General features: G+C 42.9%; 1 protein-coding gene across 1 annotated transcript; it reads right to left on the bottom strand.

Moving 5' to 3' along the window:
- Window positions 1-1,734: 1,734 nt before the first annotated feature.
- On the bottom strand, window positions 1,735-19,145 carry LOC124001470 (phospholipid-transporting ATPase VD-like). Its single transcript, XM_046308240.1, is given in 21 exon segments — window positions 1,735-3,072; window positions 3,219-3,406; window positions 3,600-3,704; window positions 3,948-4,028; window positions 4,157-4,357; window positions 4,473-4,675; window positions 5,001-5,067; window positions 5,069-5,257; window positions 5,358-5,542; window positions 5,799-5,925; window positions 8,110-8,910; window positions 9,100-9,273; window positions 9,458-9,675; window positions 9,823-10,075; window positions 10,162-10,274; window positions 10,476-10,607; window positions 14,786-14,892; window positions 15,000-15,085; window positions 15,536-15,737; window positions 17,805-17,922; window positions 17,925-19,145. Coding segments are annotated over 21 exon segments (4,077 nt in total). The 5' UTR covers window positions 18,202-19,145; the 3' UTR covers window positions 1,735-2,822.
- Window positions 19,146-20,187: the final 1,042 nt, after the last annotated feature.

Raw genomic sequence — 20,187 nt, 5'->3', positions numbered from 1 at the left:
ATTTGGAAGTAAGTTGATATAAAATAATGATTTTATTATAAACAAGGTCACAACTAATTTAAAATCATCGCTTTTACAATTTCACTATAGGTCAAATCAGCTGCCTTTTCCATAGGATTTGTAGGATTTGACAAGCAATATTTTACTGTAAAAAAACTTTTTTTAAAGATTCTAATTTAACCACATAAAATACTGAGGATTAATTGATCTAAAGAAGATTTGCATGTGGTAGAGGCAGTTGCATTGAGATCACTTCTCAGAAGCAGATATAAATGGCAATGGCATTGTCCAGGCAAACTCAAGAGAACATTTGTAAAGCCTACTTCACATACAGGAGGGCCATATATGAACCCTCTTCCTGTACTTAACCCTATTAAGTTGCACTTTTGGTTGTCTTGCTTTAGAAGCCCCAGGATCTCTATCATCTTCCCACATTACATTTTAAATTTCCAGTGTGTACATTTACATTGCATTTTGGTCCTTGTCTTCTAACTAAACGTATGCTGCCCTTTGGCCAGGTCTCTCTTGAAAAAGAGATTGTACCTCAATAAGAAAATAAAGGTTAAATAAATCAATACAGCCCATGTTTAAATGGACTTCAAGGCTCCTTTACCGAACATGACTACAGCCAAGTGCGGGTTGGTAGGTAATAGTGGTGGGAAATGTCAGGTCCATGCCAAATCCAAGTAAACGCCTGTCAAAATAGATTCAAGTGTGATTCAACGCCAGGGTAGTGGGTTCGATCCCCGGGACCACCCATACGTAGAATGTATGCACACATGACTGTAAGTCGCTTTGGATAAAAGCGTCTGCTAAATGGCATATATTATTATTATTCATACATTTACACAGTTATCACCTACACAAGCCACAGAGATCAGTAGTTAGGAGGGTAAGGCCACTGTACAGCATTTGGATTTTGCCCAACTATAGAGCTCTGCATTGGGGTGTCATAATACCCATAAAACCTAGCGGTGAAAAGTTTTTCCACCATTTATTTTTCCCATGGGGAATTTTAGAAACGCTTAAAACAATGATTGTGTTTTGTTTAAGCTTACCTAGGTGTGACGTTTTGATAACCATGTAAATCTCTCTGACAAGGTGACTTTCATCAATATATTCATCTCTATTTACTCTCAGATTCGAAAATGCTAATTAGCATCAAAGTAGCCATTATGCAAAACTACAAATCCCTGCAAGCTCCTGCACGTCATCTCTCGCTGACACCTTTTGCGAACAGGTATTGTGTCAATTTAAAACTTGCACACGGCAGTTCACAGAATTGTAAATATAAATAAATGTAACCAATTGATTCAATACTCAATTTAGCTGACAGATCACTTAATCCAGATCACCATGGCATTTGTAGTTCTTTATGATAGCCACATTAGCAACTAATTAGCATTTCCTTTTTGGGAAGTAAATACATGTGAATATATTGATAAAAAGTCACTTGTTGTCCTAGAGAGATTTACATGGTTATCAAAACGTCACACCAGGGTGACGTGAAACACAGCTCTTATTTTAAGTGTTTCTAAAATCTCCTATGAGAAAAATGAAGGGCGGGAAAACGATTGGAACCATTTTATGGGTATTATGACTTTGGTACTCTATGTGACCTTCCAGTCTCTCCGGTTCATATACAATAATATGTGTTGTTCACAAGTTCATTTTGGTGTGTTTGTTTAAGAAACACCAACAACAAAGAGATGTGCGTAAACACAAAACTAGTCATGCTAACTTTACAAAGAAGTGTACGCAGCTCAAGGATTGTAAACACATTCCAAACATTGCACGCACTCCAGCATATCGTTTCACCAATTCTCAACCAAGCAGTGTAAATGACAGAAAAAAGAACATTCAAATATTCTTTCACGTTACCTGGGATTGCGTAACATGATTTAGTAGAGGAATGTAACCAGTGTAGTGCAGTACACATGTTTTCATGAAAAAAGAGAATGACAATAAAAGAAACTTGTCACCCTTCACGTCACATAACAATTGTTTCACAGCTCCTATTCATAACTTGGTGACAGGATGAGGAGTTAAACAGTCGCTAAATCAACCAATAAGCATTCTTCTGAGAGTAGCTAGCTACTGGGGACTAAGCCTATGATAACTACTAGCATTCTGTTCCCTACATGCTCAGAGCACTCTGAAGAGGACCAGAATGGACCACGCCTAGCGGAATGTTCGGATGTAGTGCACTATGCCTCACACCTGATTGTGTCAAAGTACTAGCGTACTGCAGAGACACATTTATGCATGTCTAATGTGTCTTTACCCTCGACGCACTTGTGTGGATTCAGTATATTCACCTGTAGGCCGTCATTGTAAATAAGAATTTGTTCTTAACTGACTTGCCTAGTTAATTAAAGGTTACATAAGAAAAAATACAAAAAGTCCATATCACCAATCTTTTCTCAAATACCAGGAGAGGCTATACATCCATGACTCCATGATAATGCAACTCTAGGCACATGTGAGAAACATATCCATCTCTTTCCCATGGATAGACAGCATGGTGTTCTTAACCATCATCATCAGTGAGCAACCCATGCAAGACAGCTAGTTTTGAAGGGTGTTAGGGTTGAACCCTGCAGCCTCCCCCTGTAGCCACCACAGGTGGCCGGTGGTACCTTAATTGGGTAAGACAGGCTCAAAGTAATGGCTGAAACCTATTTAATGCATGGTATGGAACATATCAAACATGTTTTCCCAGTGGTTGATCCCATTCCATTCACTCCATTCCAGACATTATTATGAGCCGTCCTCCCCTCAGCAGCCTCCTGTGGTAGCCACCCCCTGTAGCCTCTGTGAGGTCAGGAGAGCAAAGAGCCAGTGGTAGCACTGCCTTCCTTCAGCTCTGAAGGGAGTCTGAAGTCAGGGTCAGGGACCTTGATGTCTGAGTCTTCCACGTTGATGACGAGACTTCTGGTTTTACTCTGGGCCTGGGTCTGGTTCCAGCGCTGCATCCTTTTACAATAGTCATCTGGATTGAGCTGGTCCATCAGAGCAGCCTTCACTGTGTCAGAGGGGCAAATGCTGTTGTGCAGGGCCTGGAACAGGAATCTGAAAGAGTGGCAGTGAGAATGGGAAGGTATAAAAGTTGTACGTTTTTATCTATTTATTCAAAGATGGTTTTATGATGTGGGTCTCAAATCAAGCAGCAATTCTCTCTGAAAAAGGTTGGCACCACTGTGTTTGTTAGTGTATACCTTGGTAGCAGTGCCAGCATGGTGGTGAGGGCACACACTCCGTAGAAGAGTGGCTGGGACATCTGTAACTTGTCCACACCAAGGGGATTGGTGGGGGGGCTACACGTCACACACACCACACTGAAGACCAGGGTGAAAGAGAAGTAGAAGAGAGCACTACCCATCAGCAATAATGCATGTAGCCATGTCTGTAACACAGGAACATAGCACAGATCAACATAGGAATATGTGTATATAAATAGAGTACATAACATGGAATAACAGGATCCCAGGTGCACTTATAGTTAAATGCCTCACACTAGTGTAGTGCACTAGTTGCCCCCTTCAAAATGCAGTATCATTATCAGCCTATGGGTGGGTCAGGTCAAGTGTGAGTCTCACCAGTGTGCGGCTCTCGATGACCTGGTGCAGTAGGATAATGAGGAGGGACGAGGCATTGATGGGAGAACCAAAGGAGAGCATGTCTGCATCCGACCCTGCGTATGCCTGACCAAAAATAAAGATCAAAACAAAGTTCATTATGAATGAGGAAATCCTTTGATGTCTTTATAGGCAGGGAATGACATGATGCCCTATTAAACCGAAACTACTCCCAGATTACAGAGAACAACACCACGTCACTGACCCATTCTCAGGGTATAGGATTACACAATGTAGACACAGAACACAAAACACAGTACATCAATGAGAATACAACTACTAGTGCAAATCTAGTGTAAATCAACTCACAAAGTAAGGAACAAAGAAACAGACAAGGCTTTGGTAAATAGCGTCCAGCATTGTCAGCCAGAAGGTAGAAGTGAGGTAGGCCTGGAGAGATAAATAAACAAAAGATATGAGTTAGTGTGTGTGTTAGTGCTGGGCTAGAACAGAAATGTAACCAAGGACCGGAGTTGGAAAACTTTGTCCTAATATTACCAGATTCCACCTTCAAATACCTTGGAATTCTGTCCAGATTTGTAGAGCTCCGGTAACTTAATGAGGGTGTCTGCAGACACGTCTTTGTCCAGGATCCCGTAGAGAATGGGAGGGACAGAGGTGAAGAGGAGGTTGAAGAAGATGAGCACCCAGGAGTTGGTCATAACACTCCCCGAGAATCCACAGAAGAACTGGTACCAGAACAGCAGGTTAACATACATCTACACACACAGGAAGAGAGTGGGAGGGAGGGAGGAAGAGAAAATAAAGAGATAGTGAGTGTGTATGTGTCTTCATGTGTGTGTCTGTGCGTGGGTGTGTAGGATATATTCTTACCACATTCTTGTAGAAGAAGTAGAGAATCATGTTTGCCAGGCGTGTGTAGCACCAGTGTCCATGGACCAACAGCAGCTTGCGGAGGTGTTTAAACCTGGAGATGGCAAAGTCACTGGACATCACAGCCTGCATGCCCTCCTGGCCAGATATCCCAATGCCAACATCTGCTACCTGGATCATACTGACATCATTGGCTCCATCACCTAGACAAAAAGGATGCCCCAGACTTAAGAAATCGACATTTGAAACACTAAGACAGGGCTTTTGCTACATTTACATTACATTTAAGTCATTTAGCAGACGCTCTTATCCAGAGCGACTCACAAATTGGTGCATTCACCTTATGACATCCAGTAGAACAGTCACTTTACAATAGTGCATCTAAATCTTAAAGGGGGGGGGGGGGTGAGAAGGATTACTTATCCTTATCCTTTTGCTACTTATAATGCCTTCTAAATGTGTATAAATATGTATACAGTAGATCCTGTACTACTCATTTATTAAAGCGTTACTGACTCTTCCACTGACCTATGGCGAGGGTCATGACTTGGAGCTGGTCCTGTACCAGCCGTACCACCTGGCTCTTCTGCAGGGGGGGTGGAGCGGCAGCAGATCACGGCCCTGCAGCACCGGCTCAGCTCCAGGAAGTCCCCTTTCAGGTCCTCCTGCAGGGCAAACTCCAGCGTACGCCCGTCTACAACCAGGGTGAAGCCCGACGTACCCTCAGCTGCCTCTCCGCACTCCATCTCCGCCCGCAGCTCCAACAACAAGGCCTTGCACGCCTCCTGAAGAGACACACACCAGGATAAGGAAGATACACAGCAGGATGACAGGAAAGTAATTTGAAAGAGTACAAATAATTCAGACTATCAGGATAACATTCACCTTGCTACCACAATTAGCAGTCAGCAGGTGGTCTGTGGACCTGAGTAGTTTGCAGGCACAGGCAATGTTTATGGCAGTCTCTTGTTTGTCCCCAGTGAGGACCCATACTTTGACCCCTGCTCTCTGTAGTGCCTCGATGGTCTCTGGGACCTCTTCCTGGAGTCTATCCACTATCCCTGTTGCCCCTGGAGACAGAAACAGTAACACTACAATCAGCCGTTGCAGTTGGTTGATGCTAGCCCCTAACCAAGTTGCTGCTTGAATTCACCCCCTTCAGGTTATAAACAAGTGTAGGAGCAGCACTTTTGACTATGAAAGTTACAGGCTGTACTTTTAATTGATTGGGACCCTATGACTAGTACTTTAGCAATACATTTAATAAATCACCCTTATTCTCCTAATGGTGCAAATAAAACATATATGTGGAGTGTGGCGTTTTACCCAGTAGAGTCAGGTTGGTCTCCAGTCTTTGTGCAGACTCCAGTAGAAGCTCCTCTCTGTTCTCTATACTGGTCTCCGCAAACGCATGACGCTTCAACCAAACCTCATACTCCTCCTCCTCCAAAACCTGTTAGCACAATAGAATAAACCCTACAAATAGCACTGTTGGGCGATTTTCAAAGTCATAGTCAATCAAAAACAATACTTTTAGCAAAAATATTCAACTTTATCTTACAATCTGTGGATACTATGGGAATAGAAAAGTTCAGAATCTTTGTAAAACATCACAGCACAGTTGAAAAATATATGGCACATGGAACTCAAGCAAGGCTGGTTTACGGTGGGATGGACTTAGAGTAGCTGAGGGGTGGAATTAAAAACTCATGACCTATAAGAGTTTTGAATGAAAATACTAGATAATGTGTCCTGGACCTGTCTGAGTACTATGTATCCAAATGTAATATACATTTAAAAAACAATATTTCTGTTAAGTAATATTGTGTATAAAAGCTCTATCTATGAAAAATGTACAGTACCAGTCAAAAGTTTGGACACACCTACTCATTCAAAGGTTTTTATTTTTTTTAAACTATATTTTACATTGTAGAATAATAGTGAAGACATCAAAAATATTAAATAACACATATGGAATCATGTAGTAACCACAAAAAGTGTTAAACAAATCTAAATATATTTTCGGTTTCAGATTCTTCAAAGTAGCCACCCTTTGCCTTGATGACAGCTTTGCACACTCTTGGCATTCACTCAAATTGCTTAAGGAAGAATGCTTTTCCAATAGTCTTGAAGGACTTCCCACATATGCTGAGCATTTGTTGGCTGCTTTTCCTTCTCTCTGCGGTCCAACTCATCCCAAACCATCTTAATTGGGTTGAGGTCGGTTGATTGTGGAGGCCAGGTCATCTGATGCAGCACTCCATCACCCTCCTTCTTGGTCAAATAGCCCTTACACAGCCTGAAGGTGTGTTTTGGGTCATTGTCCTGTTGAAAAACAAATGGTAGTCCCATTAAGCACAAACCAGATGGGGTGGCGTATCGCTGCAGAATATTGTGGTAGCAAAGCAGTTTAAGTGTGCCTTGAATTCTAAATAAATCCCTGACAGTGTCACCAGGAAAGCACCCCCACACCATCACATTTCCTCCTCCATGCTTCACGGTGGTAACCACACATGCAGAGATCATCCGTTCACCTACTCTGCGTCTCAGAAAGACACAGTGGTTGGAACCAAAAATCTCAAATTTGGACTCTTCAGACCAAAGGACAGATTTCCACCGGTCTCATGTCCATTGCTCGTGTTTCTTGGCCCAAGAAAGTCTCTTTTTCTTATTGGTGTCCTTTCGTAGTGGTTTCTTGCAGCAATTCAACCATGAAGGCCTGATTCACACAGTCTCCTCTGAACAGTTGATGTTGAGATGTGTCTGTTACTTGAACTCTGTGAAGCATTTATTTGGGCTGCAATCCAAGGTGTAGTTAACGCTAACAAACTTATCCTCTACAGAAGAGGTAACTCTGGGTCTTCCTTTCCTGTGGCGGTCCTCATAAGAGCAAGTTTCATCATAGCACTTGATGATTTTTGTGACTGCACTTGAAGAAACGTTCAAAGTTCTTGAAGTTTTCCAGATTGACTGACCTTCATGTCTTGATGAAACTGTTCTTGCCATAATATGGAATTGGTCTTTTACCAAATAGGGCTATATTCTGTATACCACCCCTACCTTGTCACAACACAACTGATTGGCTCAAACGCATTAAGAAGGAAATAAATTCCACAAATTAACAAGGCACACGTGTTAATTGAAATTCATTCCCGGTTGACTACCTCATGAAGCTGGTTGAGAGAATGTCTAGAGTGTGCAAATCTGTCATCAAGACAAAGGGTGGCTATTTTGATGAATCTCAAATATAAAATATATTTTGATTTGTTTAACACTTTTTTGGTTACCACATGATTCCATATGTGTTATTTCATAGTTTTGATATCTTCACTATTATTATACAATGTAGAAAATAGTACAAATAAAGAAAAACCATGGAATGAGTAGGTGTGTCCAAATGTTTGACTGGTGCTGTATATGTAACAAAAAAAACATGTATTTATTTATTTAGTTTGTCCTCTGAAAATGGGTCAATAAAAATCTAATAAAAAAATAAAACACTTGTTTGCACAAGTCACCAGTCAACCACTGTGACATTTTTGGGTAATATATTCTTGGTTTGTTTGATAAGTGTGTGAAAATAACCTATTGTATTCTAAGCTGGTACAGAAAGCAGAACCACTGTAGACGTCTGTACCCGTTTAGCGATGCAGAGGGTGCGAAGGCCTTCCCTGGCGTAGTTGTCTAGGTGTTTCTGGGTTTGTTCTCTGATGTGACCCTGCCTGCTCTCTGACTGCTCAGCACCTTTAGGTAACTCTGCCAGGTCCATGATGACGGAGTCTGCGCCCTTGGTGTAGACCACCACCTGCTTGGTGAGTGGGTGGCGGACCACCACTGACATCCTCTTGCGGCTGGAGTCGAATGGCAGGATGTGGAGCAGGCGCACGGCCAGGCTGCCCATCCCCGGCAGCTCCACCAGAAGGCACTCCAGCGAGTGTCCCCGCAGGGTGCAGTGGTAGGCCCTTGCCGCGTGGACCAGAGCCGCCTCGTCTGGGCTCTCCGCCTCATAGATCAGTTCGTCTGCCCCAAGTTCACCGGGAGGGTCTTGGGCTCCGTTAGAGTTCTCCAGCCCGCTCCAGGCCCCTGGGTTGAGTTGTACAATCTTGCCCTCTTCGCCTTTCCAAGAGCCATGTTCTCCCTTTTCATCCCCATCCTCTCCAGGGGGTCCAGCAAGCCCTGGTTTGATAATCAGGACGGAGGCCTCAAAGTTAGGCTCCCCGTCTGGATCTGTACCCCTCTTGGTGGGGATAGGGGAAGGGCTGGGGGTGAAGGAGGCTGGCTTGCCCCTGGCGAAGAGCCTGTCGGTGAAGCTGCGAGTATTCTCTGTAGTGTGTGGAGGAGAGAGTGTGGAGAAGCGGGGGAGGCTGAAACGCTGGAACAGCATCTTGATGTCCTCCAGGGATTTAAGGGGGGTACGGGAGACCTCAGGCACCTGGACCTGCGAATGCAATTGACAAGATCATTTTAATGGAATTGGCACCAATCCTGTTCTAACCCGTACATTTTTGTTATATTCAGTGTGTGCTTTCCCCCTTCGAGGACTACAAATGGACATTGTTTGGAGTTAAAACATTGAAAATATGTACCATTCTTTTAAAAATGATTAGAATGAAGCTATGTTACGTACCACATGGCGGGGTTGGTTGGGTGAGGACACCACCACCGTGTTGCAGATGGCCAGAGCCATGAAGAAGTCCACGATGTAGGTGAGCTCCATACTGGCGTCCGCCAAAAGGAAGAGCGGGGAGGACAGACAGTTCAGCTTCTGCACCAGGAAAGGGTCTGGGACTACATCCTTCTCCTAGATGGAAGATAGGAATTAGACAACTCATACCATGCTGTCAGTTGTGTGTGATTCAACTAATCACCAAGTCTTTGATTAGCTGAATCAGGTGTCTTCGTGCTTGGCTATAACAAAAAAAATGTGCATCTTCGGGGGGTCTCATTGCGAATGACTAAAGAAACACTGGGTGTATGTGTCTCACCATAGGGCTACTGAAGGCGCTCTGTCGGGGCAGGGATGGGCTGGGGGTCTCCTCCCCCTCCCCTTCTGAGTGGCCTGTCAGTGTGTGCAGGGACACGGAGCTGCGGTTGCAGCTGAGCGACTTGCAGCTCAGGGACTTGGCGCTGGCCCGTGACTTGAGCGTGTGTGAGCGGCCCATCGCCTCGTCCTCCTCCTGCTTGTACACTTCAAGCCTTCGCGCTGTCAGAAAGATAGACACAGAGGGATGAAAGCAATGGTGAAATACATTGTACAAAATCCTTAGTTTCAGGGTATCAAACATTCACAATACCATCTCTCATTAGTGCCCCTGGTAGTGGTGTAGCAAAATTAAATTAGACTTCTCACCATTTTCCTCGTGGGGGTACTCCACCCCAGCAATGGTGCAACGCCGGAACACCATCTTGTTCTCCGTCAGTGTGCCAGTCTTGTCTGAGAACACATACTGGATCTGACCCAGGTCCTCTGTGATGTTCAGGGCTCGACACTGGATCCTGGAGTCCAGGTACTCATTGTAGAAGTCCACGTCGTTCTGGATGAAGAAGATTTGACCCAGTTTGACAATCTCGATGGACACGTACAGGGAGACAGGGATGAGCACCTGCCGAGGAGAAAATGGAATATAATTTAGAGCCAGGAGGTTTTCACATTGACTCACAGTGTTATGACATTTAGTGTGCTACCTACCTGTAGTACTATGATCATGGTCCAGAACAGGTAGAAGCCAGCCAGGGCAGGAGATGTGGTGTCAGGGATCAGAAAGGAAGCCTCTTCCAGGTTCCTGAGCCAGAGACCATGGCCTGAGGGGCACAACGAATTATATAGATGTGGTCAAAATACTTGTTTACAGAAACTATATAGCTATGGTACAACAGCAAAGACCAATAACTGTGTGGTAGGACACGATAAGCATTGTGTTCATATAGATTTGGTCAGCAACCAAATACAGCTGTACAGACGTGTTCATATCGATGTGATAAGTTATACTGATCAGTACGAACCTATAGCTGCGGTCAGACACATGATGACCAGCAGGACAACACTCCACAGTATGTCCATGTTCATCCTGCGCTCCAGTTTACTGCGTTTATACCGCGGCCCACTGTTGTTCTTCATGGCTTTGGTCTCGTGACCTGTGTTCAAGATCACACAAAACAAGCATGGCTGTATACATGGTTTTATAGTTGACCTGGGTCAAAATACCCTGTGTTAGTGACTGTCGAATAAACACGAAGAGGTGATAGTACCCTTACAACAGATAAATTTGTTACAATGAAATTGCATAGGCACTGAAATGCAGCGCATAAGATGGCAGAGGTTGATTCTCCCCTGTAATCACAATAGCAAATGCAGGAAGATGAGATGAATGGCGTGCATAGAAAGCCCTTGCTGGTGTAACTGTATGCTTGCATGGATTTTGTAGTAATAATAATGGAAGCAGAAACCTTATCTGACTGAGCAGAAACAGGTTTAGCCTGCAGTGGTCAGCCCTGCCTGATGTGTCTAATGGGGACAAGGCATAAAAGGAGCTGGGGGCAGGCTAAACTCCTAGCAGCCAACACTGATATAGACTATGGGGGCAGGAAATGTGGTAGTTCTCTTAACCTTTTAAATGTAAAACCCCTATATTTGGGGACCCTATTTGATTGGTTTCATTCAATTCAGTCTGATATGAGAACGGTAGCCCCAATCTGCAACAGTAGAGTGTCTGCGGAAAACTGAGTATCTTGGCTATTGATCTGTGCCTTAAAATCTTTGGCGTAACTTACTACCATATATGGGCAGGCCGAGCCGATTACCTCATTTCAATATGTCTGCTACCTACATTCCGGTTAGCGTTGTGAAGCATAAACAAAATAAACATGGAATACGTTAATTCACACCGAAAGCCAGGACTCCACAGATCATGTGGATGTCTTATTTGTCTGTCTGTGACCTACCGTTAATGATCACCAGCCCAGAGAGTCAAACATTTTATTTTACACAACATTTTCACCAAACATCTTACAAGGTAAACTTCAATTTGTGTTTGAGCTATAGCTACATGGGGGGGTTTGAAATGAATCCCTAGGTTGGTAAGAACAGATCTATCTTATTGACAATTTATCTTTTTCTAACCAGGCAAGTCAGTTAAGAACAAAATCTTATTTTCAATGACGGCCTGGGAACAGTGGGTTAACTGCCTGTTCAGGGGCAGAACGACAGATTTGTACCTTGTCAGCTCGGGGGTTTGAACTCGCAACCTTCCGGTTACTAGTCCACTAGGCTACCCTGCCGCCCCCTGATTATGCATGATTTAACTTCAACATCGAATTGCCACCGAGTGACTATCTTTGCGCATGACATGTCATATGACATATGTCCTCATGACATATGTCCCCTATTACACAGGGGATTCATCGACAGTCTTGTAGCCAATGAAATATGCCTTTCAAGGCTAAGCAGTTGACCTGGGTGGGACAAAGCAAGGCCTAGAACATTTTATGCGTATTGCGAACTGTTGCTACCTGCCTCAGAGACGAGCACGTTACATTACATTATATTGCAGCACCGAGCACGCTACATTATATTGTAAGCAGATTTTCATTGGTTTAAATTTGATCACTTTAGCATAAAAGATAGCATAAAAGGCTTCTCAAAAGTAAATAGGCAAAAACTAAGAATATATATCGAACAGGAAACTAAAAAGAAGGAAGCTATAAATAAGTATACCGACATAGAAGCTCTGAATAAAATACTAGAGCCTGACTCGGATCAGGGGAGTGATTTGCTCGTCTCGGGCCGACGAAGATTGCTTTCTAGAAGGACTGGATCCACTTTTGACTATGTATTTCGTATTTATACATGGTCTGATTTTTGTGCTGTGGATTTAGTTTACAAGTCATTTCAATGCTATATAATTCCACAGTAGTTGTCTGTTTAATATTAGTTCACTGTTTGCTGTTCTACATTTCCTCATCGTAATAGTTTGGAGAGGCCACTAAGTTGGCAGCATAGCCTAGTGGTTAGAGCGTTGGAATAGTAACCAAAAGAAGGTTGCAAGATCGAATCCCCGAGCTGACAAGGTACAAATCTATCGTTCTGCCCCATAACAAGGCAGTTACCCCACTTAATAAGAATTAAGATATAAAATAAATACACTCTCATGGCCATTGTTTGTGGTTCTCACACCTGCTTTTGTGTTACTGTTTGCATTTTGTCTGTGCTTCACACCCTCTATGTGAGTCACTATACAGATAAAGTTTAGGCTTGGTGTTTTTACTTCACAGTAATGTTTTGTAAATTTAGTCAACTGTGTGTCTTAACAATAGATCCCTTTATTTTATTCATCACCGAGTGGAGGATGCAGATTATTTGGATGATGACATTTGGGAGCCACCCCTTCCCAGCTAGTGCCCCCCGCTGGTCAAGGCTTCATTCACCCTTCACTGCTATGTCAAATCACCCTGTCTGATAGTTCCACATCAACTTTTCATAGACCTCTTGAAAAAGAAAATAGGGAGTTGTGGCACCATTCGTCCTAACAAAATCAGTTTCCCCAAGACCAAGGCAAACGACATGACAGACAGCGAAGAGGGGGACCATACGTTCTATCAGGACTAACAAGCTGCTTTTTGTGAAACGGAAGGACACTAGGGAAGTAACCATGCTCACACAGCATAAGGCATTCAATAACAACCATGTCTCAAGGACGGTGAAAAAGGAAGAATGTCCCTATTCCTGTTTCTGTGAAGGACTACAATGCCAGCATGGGGGGTGTCGACCTATATGATGCTCTGATAGGCAACTTCCATGTCCTCCATAAGACACTTGTTTTTACCATTTTGTGGACATTGCTACAGTAAATTATTTAATTCTCCACAAGCAGATGGCCAAGCAAAAGGTCAAACCTCTCAGTTGGCCTTCCGAGGGCAGCTGGTGTTAGAAATGGCTGAATTGGGGGCCCAAAGCAACCTCATAACCATCACAAGACCCCCCCCCACTCAAGGTGAGCGACACTATCCAACACACATACCAAAAAGAAGAACAGCAAGCATTGCACAAAACGCGGGGGGAATGCCAGATCTTCTGTCCAAAATGGAAGATCACTTGTTTCCTGGCGGAGAGGGACTGCTTCAAAGACTATCACGGCATGCACAAGCTATGGGGAAAGTGAAATCCAATCATCTATACCTGGATTTGTAAATAGTTCAGCTTATTTCTATTTTAGTGAAGGACACGTGTATAACCAAGTTTGTTTGATAAGACATTTGTATATATTTTTGAATATATATCGGTTGCTTTTATAAACAGTTAATTTGTATGTGGGACCAATACATTGGATATGCCGAGGCTAAAAGTTCAGGCACTTTGGAGAGGTTGAAAAAACACTTGGATATCCCCTGTATGTACCACAACACCACAACAATGTTAGAGGTTGGTGTTGTAGAAACTTTTACTTTTAGGCACATCCAGTGTGCAAAAACAGTACAACTACCACATTTGGACACTTTGGAGAGGTTGAAAGGACACTTGAATGTACCCTGGATACCCCTTAACACCACCACAATGTTTGAGTGAGGTTGATATGGTAGAAATTGTGTTTTTATGCTGAACAAATAACATTTAGGGATTGGAAATATGTAATAGCACTGGAATAATCTAATTTACAGACATGCCACTCTGGAGAGGTTTAGGGACACTTGGAAACGTCCCATGACCACACCTGACAACACTTACTAAAACATCTGCCCATTTCTAGTTGTTAGGTCAATCAATCCCATTGTTCACATGTTGTGGAAGCCATCTGATACGTTTCCAGCTCTGGGCATCAATAATTCACTTATAGCTTGTCAATTAAAGATTACTTTCAAAATAAAAAAAAACGTATTTTGTGTGTGCTTGATCTTGTGTATTCTGAACTATGTAACTCCATCTGATCATTTCCTCAATCTCCCAGATAACTTTCCAAATATACCAGAATCATGTAATTGTACATGCATAGCAGTTACTTTTGGGCTATTTAGGCAACAATCTAAATTTTGCCATTACATCTAAGAGGTTAACAGCCATTATCCATAAAGGCAGCATTATATAGGCTTCATGACAGAAGGTTCAAGTACAGTGTTGAGTACACTAGAGGCAGATTATACTCTCACCAGCATAGCCTGTTACATCAGGGCTGCACCACAACTCCAGTGCTCAATGGCCACAGTCCTGCTGGTTGCCCAGGTATAACTTGTAATATGTAGACACCTGGGTTGGATAATGGGACACTCCAAACCCTAGCGTGGGGTAGACCTGGGGATAGAGGAGTGTTTCACCCTCTTACCTGCATAGACCACGATGCCTATGATGGTCTCTGTGTTGCGGATGGTGCAGCTTCTCAGGAGGAGGTTGTCGTTGTGTAAGCCCACACGAGCATTACTGGGGTGCTCCCTGTAAAAAAAACATGAAAGTCACCTTGCCTTTCAAAAGTTTATAAAGTGAAGTCTGTTTCTATACAGTATCTGTAGTCAATTAAACCAGACTAAAATGAGACTCACATGTAACCTCGAAACCGGCTGAGGTCGTTGTTGGGGTTCTCGCATTCAATGCGACTGTGGAAGTTCTCTGGAGTCAACTCGGAACCCTGAAACAGATGACACTCACACGCTGTAAATATTTCCAATTTCTACTAGGCATTCTGGTTAGAACTTTTATTATAGAGTACCTTGTGAAATTCTGCAGTTATTTTCCTGCTAGACCCAAGGACAATACTTTTGTCTCAAATGTTTTGTTTTCTTCTTCTTCATTACACCATACCTTTACAGGAAGTGTACAGCTTTTTACACATATATACAGTACAGTTGTGTAATGCAGATAAATCACAGCTTCTTGCATCATGTTTTATCAAACTTTTTATTATTGTACCACTCCACCTTCAGCTGTACAGTAAAACGGCAGTGTTTAGTTTAGGCAGGTGCGAGGCACCCCGTCTCTTGCAAGCATGCTTTAACCTCAATTATTTTAAAAACTGAAGTGCAATCATGACAATGTTAACAGCATGTTCAAACCAATGAGAGTGACGTGAGCCACATACCTGTGGCAGGTCTCTGACCACCTGTCTCTGTTTGAGGTTGGTCTCCCCGTCCAGGTTGGCCGTCTCGATGTAGCAGACGCCGTGGAGGTCAGAGGAGTACAGCAGCAGCATGTCTGCAGGGATGATCTCGTTACAGGACAGACGGACAAAGTCCCCCACGCGGACGTCCTGCCAACGCTGGTCCACATAAGTCTGCTGTTTCCTATCGTAAAACATACCACAAGATAACCTGTTAACTGCTTGAGGGCACAGAGTGGGACCATGTGAGTACTATCAAATATGACGAAGGCCTGAAGACCCTCTGTGGTTGAAACGTTGCTGACAATACCACAGGAGCAGAATTACAACAGAATAAAAATGATTTCATACATATGAACAATATTCACACAAGAAAGGGAGCATGCCTTTAACCAACCATTAAAAGCACCTAAACATGGTTATGTATTTTACACATAAAAAAACTCCAGAAGACAGAACAATAAGCCTGCACTTTTTTGTTGTTGACATTTCAGTCAGTGACCTCTCTCAAGACAAGACCGTGAGGTAATCATGTGTTGGAATAATCCTTTACAAATTAACTGAACTATGGGGCTCAGCACCACAAGAGAGACTTTAAAATGAACATTTATTTCAGACAACCATGAACTACATGTGCTGCATTTAACCTGCTCATTGTGTGTTATGGTCTGGGTCAAGATTCTATTGTGTATACAGTCAGTGTGTGTGCTCCTTTGAAGCAGGGAGTGTGGTGTGTGTTTGGGTACACATTAACACGCACATGACGGAACCACGCCAACTGTAATGCTACCTGTAGCTGGTAGGGTGGGTGTTAACAAACAAGTATTCAAATAAATCACAGGGCGTGAGTGTAAGGCTTCTCAAACACACAATGTTCCACCAGGGCGGTGTGTGAATAAAATTTAAGGTTAATCATTTATCTCATTGTCCACCACCACTTTTCCTGGCAGGAACTGGGAGTTTTCTGGTTAGAGACAATTACTGTAATAATGTGGTCTGTTTACATTCAACATGAAAGAGTATGTTGAATAAAGTATGTTGGCGTGGATAGGCTATAGAGATTTTCTGGCCTCACTATACCTGAGGCTGTGAGCTATTGCATGGTGGGACATGTAGACCTGGGAGGAAGAACCAACAGGCTACCTCTACCACTCACTCCTCGACTCTGGAAAAGGGGATAGGTTTCAACAAGTGAGAACTCAGCCATTGAACATTGATTTACTCTTGTCAAGGCCTTATGTGCAGAGAGCCATCAGAGGAATTGAGTGAGTGATGTGTGTGTCCATCTCTCACATGGCACAATAATTATGTTTTACAATCACAGATCATATGATTTACCTTTTGTAGAGAGGTAGAGATTATGTCAATTTGTCCTACTTTCAGTTCAGCATATACCTGCTCTAGGTTGCATGCTAGTCAGTTCGATGGTACCATATACAGCCCTTAGTAAGTATAAAAAAGAAGCTGCAGATCTATAGGTCTGTAGGTTTTGTTTACATGTTAAAGTAGTTGTCACATATAACTACCAGTCAGTTTGTTAACCTGTTATCTCACACTTATCCATGCTTTGCAATATTCCCAGACCAGTATGCTTATATAGCTATCAGAATGTTCCAGAAACATACAGTATCAGTATGTTTTACCTGTCATAACAGAGCAGTTTACCGAATAAAAGCACACATACAGTATTGTTTTCCTAATAACTACAGTATAAACAGATCGTGTGCATTTCAAACTGTTTTCAGGCAGTTTAACCAGTTTGTGAGCAGTAGTAATTCCATTCGCTCCAATTCAGAGATAATGAACAGCACTTTGCTATACGCAGATCTACCATGAATGTACACCGAGTGTCAAAAAAACATTATGAACACCTGCTCTTTCCATGACATAGTTTTACCTGGATTCACCTGGTCAATCTGTGATCCCTTGTTGATGTCACCTGTTAAATCCACTTTAGTCAGTGTAGATGAAGGGGAAGAGGCAGGTTAAAACATTTTTAAGCCTTGAGACATGGATTGTGTATGTGTGCCATTCAGAGGGCAAGACAAAAGATTTAAGTGCCTTTGAACAGGGTATGGTAATAAGTGCCAGGCTCACCAGTTTCAGTGTGTCAAGAACTGCAAAGCCGCTGGGGTTTTCACACCAACAGTTTCCAGTGTGTATCAAGAATGGTCCACCATTCGAATTGAACCTGTTCGTTCTGAGGGCAAAAGGGGGTGCAACTAATGTTTTGTACACTCAGTGTATTTACTTGCTGTAAACCTCACAGATGCGTCCGTTGGCGATCTTGTCTGATTTGTCTCTTCTATAGTCTTCCCAGAGATCCTTCACGGCTGTCACTGACAGCACCAGGAGAATGGGAATAATGCTGGATGAAAGGGATTGACCACTGGGATAAAGTTCAGAGCTGCCAGGAAGAGGAAATAGACATTTGCGAAGCGATGGAGTTGTTCAAACAGGTTCTTGGGGACAAATGAGAGGAAGGAGTACTTGGTGGTGTTCACCTTGTTGCTGCTGTATGACTTGGGGACTTCCGTCAGCTCTTCATCCTCTGTGAGGGAGGACACCACCGTCCTTCTCTTCCTCCCCCCCAGTTGGTCATTCAGATTGGAACTTTGTCCTTGGACATGCCACACCAAGCTGTACATGATTCCTAAGACCAGTGAAAAACTCCACCAGTTCAAATCCAGAGGGTTTACTTACTGGTAAACTTGACTTAAATCCAAGCCAACCTTTGTATCTCTCCAGTATTCCCAGCCAGTCACGATCGACCGAGCTCTGCCTCTTGATACACACGCCTATTCTGTTTTACTGTCGTTGTCTATCCTGATCCAGGATGCAGAATCTCCAGGGTGAGGTTTAGATAAAGAAAAGATATCTACTTTGCAGGGGAGAGCTTAACTCCTTGATCACTAACACTACACCTCATTGCCTTAAGAGACCAAAAGAGCCACCCTTCCACAATCCATCACATCATAAACAACTCAAAGTTGAACTTTTATGACTTCCTAGATGGCCTGTGAAACTCTGGACAGCACAAAGGAATGGATAAATGAGTAACCCCATAGATTATCTGTGCTGTATGTATGGTGCTCCCTAATCCCACATACAGTAACACAGACAACTGAATCTACAATAATCAACATCAGATCCAGGACCACCGGTCCTCAGCTTTAGGCTCTGTGAGAAAGGTGTTCATGTTTGCTATGCTAATGGTTATACAGAACTGTAGGCTGTATCATGTACATTTCTACTTCACCTTTGATCCTACTGTTACAGAAAGTCCCAGTATGCAATTCATGGTGCTTTGGTGCTGATTAACACAGCACACTGTAGGATATGAAGTTTGTGTTCAAGACGTTTTGAGACCTTCGATTTGAATGCTAGCATCATAAAATCAATAAACCTGTCGTAATGCTGTAATTTCTCTGGTAACTAAGAACATTTTTATTAACACAGTAATAATTACTGTTCTGTAACACTGGCATTTTTCTGTATGTGTATTGTGTAATAACTAAAGGCTCAACTCCATAACTATATATGTAGTAGTATGTAACAACACAGTGACTGTTCCCCTTAAAAAAGATAAACACAGGCCACTATTGTCCAGCCGGCCCACTGACCCGCTGTATACTGTGGCGACATGGTTGTTGACCTTCTGGTCAAAACGGTAGCGGCGGTAGTCCTCCAGGGCATCCTTGATGGCGATGACGATGAGCACCACTACCAGGGGAATCATGGTGATCTCCTTTTGAAAGGCCTCCACCACCGGGACCCAGTTCAGCATCACCAGGAACAGGAAATATAGGTTGGCCACCCTGATGAGAAGAGACGAGGGGTTTGATAAATTCCACATCGACCCTTTAAGGGAGGGTTTCCCAAAATAAGGGTTGTGACCACTGTGCTATAATAACAACTGGAGACTGCTTTTAAGATGTCCAACCGTTGTTTTTAAGGTAATCTGCTCATGTTCGCATTAGCCAATTCATGGACCGTCATTATCCAGGTTGCGTCAGGTTTATATGGAACAACATCACATGTGAACTCTGTGCGCACAGGGAGCAGAGCGAGCAGTGACGATGTAATCACGTCACCCAAAAACATGGCAGACATTGGATGACTATAAAATGTTAAAATCTTCGGCTGTGAATGATGGGAGAGAAAAAAACATCCTCAGGAGCAATTATTTGAATATTTCAATGGATGTTTTGTGCACAAAGGTGATGTCTAAAGTATTTTATTCTGAATTTTCTAATCTAACTTCTCTATGTGGCAGTCTATGGAAATTGTCTTTCTGGGCAAGGCGTCATTAAAACTGCAGTACCGAAGCAAAACTGAAGGAGCAGTCGAAAACAGTGCTTCTAGACCGGAACACTGGCCCTTTGGTTGGGACCCCATATTCGGTCACCTGATATAAAAATTGGGTCATGAGGAAATTTGCACTTGATTCATAGAACCAGGGTTACGCCAGTAACCTCTGGTAGCCGCTAGATGCGTTTATAATAAAAAGAGAGGTTTCTGTTTTCTTCCTACGAATGTGGCTCTTTCTTTTGAATGGTTTAAGCTACAAAATGTAATGACCCCATCACTGAAAGATAAAACTCAGGAAAACGTAAATACGTAAGTACTGTTTT

The sequence above is a fragment of the Oncorhynchus gorbuscha genome, linkage group LG17, assembly GCF_021184085.1.
Source record: "Oncorhynchus gorbuscha isolate QuinsamMale2020 ecotype Even-year linkage group LG17, OgorEven_v1.0, whole genome shotgun sequence".
Classification (NCBI taxonomy): Eukaryota; Metazoa; Chordata; class Actinopteri; order Salmoniformes; family Salmonidae; genus Oncorhynchus; species Oncorhynchus gorbuscha.
The sequence above is the reverse complement of the archived record's forward strand: the minus strand, read 5'-3'. Positions and strand labels throughout refer to the sequence as shown.